General features: G+C 29.8%; 1 protein-coding gene across 1 annotated transcript; it reads right to left on the bottom strand.

Annotated features, from left to right (window-relative positions):
- Nucleotides 1–1933: 1933 nt before the first annotated feature.
- Nucleotides 1934–4551, bottom strand: LOC107448907 (uncharacterized). Its single transcript, XM_043055682.3, has 2 exons — nucleotides 4423–4551; nucleotides 1934–2976 (listed from the first exon to the last, which is right to left on the bottom strand). The coding sequence occupies exons 1-2, from the start codon at nucleotides 4432–4434 to the stop codon at nucleotides 2056–2058; spliced, it is 933 nt and encodes a 310-aa protein (XP_042911616.1). The 5' UTR covers nucleotides 4435–4551; the 3' UTR covers nucleotides 1934–2055.
- Between the last annotated feature and the right edge of the window lie 2781 nt (nucleotides 4552–7332).

Here is a 7332-nt window from a genome sequence, read left to right as displayed (position 1 = left end):
AAATGGTTAAAAAATCGACAAGGTAAAGAAATGTTTTTAACCGTAAACTTTACGGCGAATTGAATAGACATACTGTTGCCACTTATTTTGCCGTTATTTTATTTGTTCGAAATATCAGCAACTGTTTCTCTTCGCTGAGAAAAAAATTGATTTTAATTAAGAGTGATTCATATTTGTACCAATCAGATCATTTGTATTTTATGATGTTTTAATTCTCTGTGATGACGTTTACAATTCTTAATAAAAAAAGGCGAAAATGGAGATGAAGAGAATGATCTGACAGAGTTTTTCATTGATGGAACAGAATAGTTGAAGAAATGCAAAAACAACTTCCTTTTTTTTAAAAAAAACGTTTTTAATATTATAATACTTTCTATTGTCAGATGGTAAACCCGAACAATACCGCGCATCATTGTATTGGCGGAAAGTGCAATATACTATTTTCTAGTTAAATTTTCTGTTTTAAGTTTTGTTCTAAATTAATAAAATTAAAATTTATTACAATTTGTTTTGATTGCTATAGCTGAAAATAATGTCCGCTTTTATATAGTTAATGGTTTCTTCTGGCAAGAGACTCGATAAAAAAATATTCACCAAAAGTAACTCGCTAAATTTTATTTACATAATTTTTGAACATATAAAATATAAAATAATGGTTTTTTTTCTTATAGTTAAGTTTTAATCGTTCCTTTTAGTTTTTATTTGCGTTGGTTGTAAAAAAAGTTTTCAATTATTTAAAAAGAATTCTTCTAATTTTTTTAAAATTTAAATCGCTTCTAACAATTCATGTTTTTGAAAACTTTTCACAAAATAATAACGAGTTAGCTAGAAGCCGTATAACTTAAAGAAACGTGTATGCCTTGTGAAAATCATCTTGCTTTGCTTAACTGTTACCTCATTTTACGACAATTATTTAGAAGTTTTAATAAGAGATATTAATATAGTTTATAAAAAGTAATTCTCCAAATATTCATATCGTACAATTTCAACTCTTCTATTGACCTACTTTTTATTTATTTTCTTATTTGTTTTAATCTTTATTCCCTCTTTGTTTTGCTGTGATATAATTTAATTAATATTTTGTCTATTATTATTTAAAGTTAACAAATATTTAACAGTTGGTACTTAACTTTTACAGAATTTACTTTTACAACTATGTGTGTTTACATTACTAATTTTTCAATGTACTCGTAGTTTCATTTTCAATGGAGTAAAAAGTAAAAAATGTTTCAGAAATATATCTAATGTTGCATAAAATAAATAAATTTCAATCCAATCATTAAAATTACAAAACATATTATGCTTCCCATATTCCATTAGCATGTGGTATAATCCTAGAATTATAATCAGAATATCTGTCAGACTTACAATACGTTTTTAAAGAACATCTTGTGGCTTAACTATTCTCAAATTAATGGTATTTAATCTCACTGTCATTTTAATATTAATGTGTTGGTAATATATTATCATTAAAGAGTTTTTTATTTTATTTTATTTCAAATGGCTTGTAGAGCCCTGCTATGTCTGTAAGATTAGAGCCTTTTCTAGTGCGTATAACTAAGAAATATGGAATGAAACACTTTCGATTCATGTATTTCTTAAAACAGCACGACTACGAATTCTGAAAATTTTAACTTCCAAGTGATCAAAATCTATATTGCTTATTGAAAAATACAAATGAAAAAAAAAATATGTAAAGTGTATACATAACTCGGTTATCATTTAAATGTAAAGTTTTTTTCTCATGTAAATACAAATTCAACAAAGCGTAACCTAAAAAATATAACTCATATATGTTTGCTATTTGTTAATTACTTAAAAAAGACTTACTGTGCAATTTCGGAAAGTGATCCCCAAATAGTATTATTTGTTCCGAGTCGTATTACTATGCAGCACCAGAAATAAAAATGAATAAAGCGCTTTTTGTTTTCAAAAATAAATATTTTATTTATATAGTCCTATTTTACAGTATGTTCAAAAATTAATAATGTATAAAATAGCTTTTCCTAATACTAAGATGAAATGAGTAGTTTTATAGCAAAGGTCGTACGAAGATCAAAGCAAACCATGTCCTGAAGCTAAAGGAGCTCCGATAAGACCGAGACCAGCAACGAGTCCATGACTACCGTATCCAATGGCAGCGGGAGCAGCAACAGGGACTGCGGCCACATGATGATTGGCGAGAGCAACATGGTTAACAACAGCTTTTTGAGTAGCAACTGTTGCGGGAACGGCATGGATTCCTTTAACAGCAAGAACAGGCATAGCGAGTAATCCGTGTCCTATTTTAGCTGGAGCATAATGAGCTACTGGGGCAACGTGGTTGATTACAGCTTTTTGTGTAGCAATGGTGGCAGGAGCGGCTACAATGGCATGTCCAGCAACTAAGCCATGACCAGCGTAACCAATTGCTACGGGAGCACCATGAGCAACTGGGGCAACGTGGTTGATGACAGCCTTCTGTGTAGCAATGGTAGCAGGAGCGGCAGCGATGCCATGTCCAGCAACTAAACCATGACCAGCGTAACTAATTGCTACGGGAGCGCTATGAGCAACTGGGGCGACGTGGTTGATGACAGCCTTTTGTGTCGCAATGGTAGCAGGAGCGGCTGCAATGCCATGTCCAGCAACTAAACCATGACCAGCGTAACTAATTGCTACGGGAGCGCTATGAGCAACTGGGGCGACGTGGTTGATGACAGCCTTTTGTGTAGCAATGGTAGCAGGAGCGGCAGCGATGCCTTGTCCAGCAACTAAACCATGACCAGCGTAACTAATAGCTACGGGAGCACCATGAGCAACTGGGGCGACGTGGTTGATGACAGCCTTTTGAGTAGCAATATTGGCAGGAGCGACCAAGACAGATTTAGTAGCGATGCCATGGAGACCAGAACTGATTAATGGCGCACCTAGACCAACATGGCTGACAATGTTGGAAGCTTGAACAGCAACCACAGTGAAGCAAAGAACAACAACCTGAAGGGGAAAAGAGAATTAGTAACACAATAGCTTTATTTAAAAATAATTACATATCAGAATGTGATAATTTTGAATATTCTGTTATGCTTCTGCGTTTAAAATAAAATAGTTTTCTTGAGTTCGAAATTGGTATCAGGAAAACTGAACAAAACTGTTCTAAAATCACTAATCAATTTAATTTCGCGATCCGAATATTAATTTTAAAATGTTTAGAAATTATTTATTATTCCATAATCCGTTACATAGTATGAACTTCCGTAGGACGTGGAAGATTAAACAAAATTGTAACGTTTTCAAATTAACAATAACAATGAAATCAAATTTGATAAAATGGACAAATTTGATTTATTGCTTCGAAATATGCTTCTTATTTAAAGAAAATAATAACGCACTTTCAAGCAAAAAATTCAAAAAGTTCAAAAATTTTTAATTCACATTTTTACTAGCTACAAACATTTTCGCATTTTCGTTTAGCAAATTGATGATAATTTAACACATGCAGGTTATTTTGAAAAGCAATAAGAAATTTTTGCAATCCCGTTTTCAATAAGAACTTCGCTAAAATAAATTTTTAATTTATGAAATTTGCAAATTTACTACTGTAAATTAATAAATTTAAATTATAATTTCCACTAAAAAATAACACTTTTTTTTAAAGATGAAATAAGTTAAACAATTTTTAACTTGTATTTTTATTAGTTAGAAACATTTTTATTTCATATTTTGCAGACATTTCAAAAATTTACTTTACTGTCTTAAATAGTTAAAAATTTTATTAATCACATTTTCATTAAGAAATATGTCATAGTAAGGCTTTAAATTTAAAAATTATAATTTAAGAATTTTTTTACTCAACAATAAAATATAAAAAGCTTTGAAATGGCAATTAAATTCAATTACCATTATCATTGAAAATTACCATTAAAAATTACCATTATCATTACCATTAAAGTACCATTACCAATGTGTATTTCAGCAGGAGATAAACTGTATAAGGTGCAATAATTATAACTTAGATACAATAAAGAGTTTAGTTTTACAGTAAGAGTTACAAGAGATACAATTAGAGTTTAAAAGCTGAAAATGCTTGAAATCGTAAACTGAAAAGAACTTTTAAAATTGTTAAGGTTGTATGTTTGGAGAAGAATATGGTTTGAATTAATCATGAACTAACCTTAGTGATCATTTTTACATTTTAAATTGTTAGGGGTGAATATCAGGAGAAGAATATGGTTTGAAATGAATCATGAACTAATCTTAGTGAACAATTTTACGTTTTAAATTGTTAAGGTTGAATGCTAGGAGAAGAATATGGTTTAAATGACTCATGAACTTAGGGAACAGCAAAACGTTTTAAATTAAATGTAAGGAGAAGATGTTAGAAAAATGTTACGAGGTTGAAAATTAGGAGAAGAATATGGTTTGAATGAATCATGAACTTACCTTAGCGAACATGTTTAGTAATTGATGAAGTTTATTAGAACTAATGACCTATTAACATCGCCTGGTGACTTTTATATACAATTTCAGATTCAAATTAAAAGCTTACATTACCTTAAAAAAGAAATATTTCCCGCCATTGTCGTACCTGGTGAAAGTATGTCCTTGCTGAATAAAAAAAACGTGTCCACACCCATGCAAAGCGTGGAGATTGAATTAAGTATGCGACCAATTTTTCCTCGATCTCCTTTGTGCGGTACTAATTATTATTATTTTTTATGCGTAATCAATATGGTTGATGATATTGATAGCCGAAGGATAGATATATGTGAAGGATACGTATTGAATAATTTTTATTTATAGAATAATTTCTTTTTAAGATTAATGGAAATTAAATAACATCATTAGAAGTTGTTTTAAAGTGTTATTATTATTTTTATAGGTTTAATTAGTTATGTATTTGAATAAAAGTGTGATTATAATTATAACGAAGTGTAATTGTAATAAGTTAAAAGGTTATTTCAAAGCAAATGCTTGTTAGTGATGCAGTTATAATGCACTGAGAAAAAGAGTATGGTGAAAACTATCAGAATATGGTAAAAATGACCGTGTTTTGGAAAAATTTTAATAAACGGTACATTTTACCAAAATTTTTTTTTGTTCTTACGTGTGCCCATGAACAGGTAATTTTATTTACCTAAATGATATTAATTCCTAAAAGAAACTTTTGAAAAATGCCAGCCTCGCAAAAATTAGATGACATAAGCACTCATTACCAAAGGAAGAAGTACATTTTTGAAAGACTTATTCTACAAAATCTTTTCACTTTAAAATATAAATTTTTTAAAATGGAATTGTTCAAGTTATCGCAAAGACGTAATTATTGCAATTTAAAACGGTTAAAAGAAGAAAATTTTTATAATACAGGTGCAATTAAGTCTGACCTCATTCTTGTTAAAAAGGATAGCATTTAAAAATGCATTGAATTGGCAAAAAGAAAGAAAGAATTTTTTCAGAAAATAAATATGTCTCTAATTACTACACATATGTTGAATGGATGGATACACGTACAGAATCAATTCCAAGTTAAATAGTTTGTTGTTTTCAATTTGAATTGTATAACAGAAATGTAATTAGTAAAGATAAATAAGAAAATAAAACGAAATTGATGCCAGTAAAAAGGAAGAAACATTAAATAAGAATAATTTTGTTATTGTTAAGTTAATCGAGTCGTCAGATTGTCAATGGTAAAATTTCAAGGACAGGTTATAAATGAGGTAAATTATTGAACTTAGAAAATATTAAAGTGCCAATTGAATATTTTTGATTAATTAAATTTCACAATTCAATTTTCAAAAAGTTCTTAAATATCATTCTTAAATTGGGGTTTTAATTTTTATCATATTATATATTATATACGAAGAAAAAATCCTGTAAAAATGCCATACTTGTATAAAAACATTTCAGGTAAAAAATAAAACCGAAAATAAATTCTGGTAATAAAAACATAATGCATGATACTTTTTCGTTTTTACGGTAATGGCATAGCTGAAATTCCTGTTATCAAAATTATAATTCTTATTACCACACTTTTAGTAAAAATACAAAACTGTCAAGAAAATTTAATCAAATCAATAGTTTTTATGTTATGTTCTTAGGCATGGCTTCGCAACGTGGCCTTTAATTTCAACCAAAGGGCAGCGAAAGCTTTTAGGGTGGCTTTGGTAAAATTTTCAGTACTTGAGGTGCATTAGAAATTAATAGAGGGTCATTGATAAACTATAGATGAAAATAGTATTGAATGCACTTTAAAATTTATAATGAATTTCTTACTTTTCGGTTAGCCTTGATCAAGGAAATTTAACTTTTTTATTTATTTATTTAAGCCGACCGGCCTGTGTAAGGGGCAGGGAACTGTCCTTGCCTCAGAAAGTTTCTGGGTTCGAATCCCGGGCAAGGCATGGATGTTTCTTTCTCTCTATCTGTGTTCCTTTCTCCTTTGTTTGTGAATGTGACACGCATAGACGGGTTGTGGTAGTGTGACGTGGGTGAAGCTGCTCCACCGCCGTGGCATTGCCACAGGTGCCCACTGCGTAACGAAAAGAGAGTTAGCAGTTCTGGCACTTTCTGTGGCCAATGGACAATAATTCCAAGTGCCCGCCATTAAAAAAAAACATTTATTTATTTATTGTTTTTTTTAATTTTATTTCATTTATTTTATTTAAATTTTTTTATTTATTAATTTTTTAATATTTTATTTCTTTAAATTTATTTTATTTTAATTTCATCATTTTATTAATTTCTTAATATTCCATTATTTTCTTAATTTATTTAACTATATATTTAAAAAATAAAAATATGAAAAAGACAGTTAGCAAAAATCTACATTTTTTTGGTTTTTTTTCGCCTCGCACAACTTACTGAATTTTGATTTTGTATTGAAGAAATATTGCGCTAGTTACCCAACGAGATGACCCGGATTTGAATCTCAGCGATTACTGGTCAATACGAATTCCTCACCAGAAATAGTGCTGACGTAAAATGTCCTCAGAGGTTGACGTATCATGAGTCCCCTTGCCGTGGGGCTAACAAATGATGTTTTTCGACGTTTTCCTCTCCATCTAACGCAAATGCGGATTTCATACCTGCCAACTCTTCCGGATTTTCCGGAAGAATTTATTTTCATATTTAAAGTGGTAGTAATTATATACTATTTTTTCTTTTATAATCTTAATTTTTAAATGATATTGATCACCACTATTCTTACAAAAATTAAGCACATATATACTAATATGCGTTACTGTCATGGTTGTCAACTTAAGTTTTCTCAAATACAACGTATTTGTTTGCTTAAAATTGAAGTTTTAATTCCATTTTAATACCACTGGGAAAAATAATAATGGAAGAGAATAA

Source organism: Parasteatoda tepidariorum, chromosome 4 (genome assembly GCF_982258835.1).
Source record: "Parasteatoda tepidariorum strain Cologne lab strain chromosome 4, Ptep-v5.0, whole genome shotgun sequence".
Taxonomy (NCBI): domain Eukaryota; kingdom Metazoa; phylum Arthropoda; class Arachnida; order Araneae; family Theridiidae; genus Parasteatoda; species Parasteatoda tepidariorum.
The sequence above is the reverse complement of the archived record's forward strand: the minus strand, read 5'-3'. Positions and strand labels throughout refer to the sequence as shown.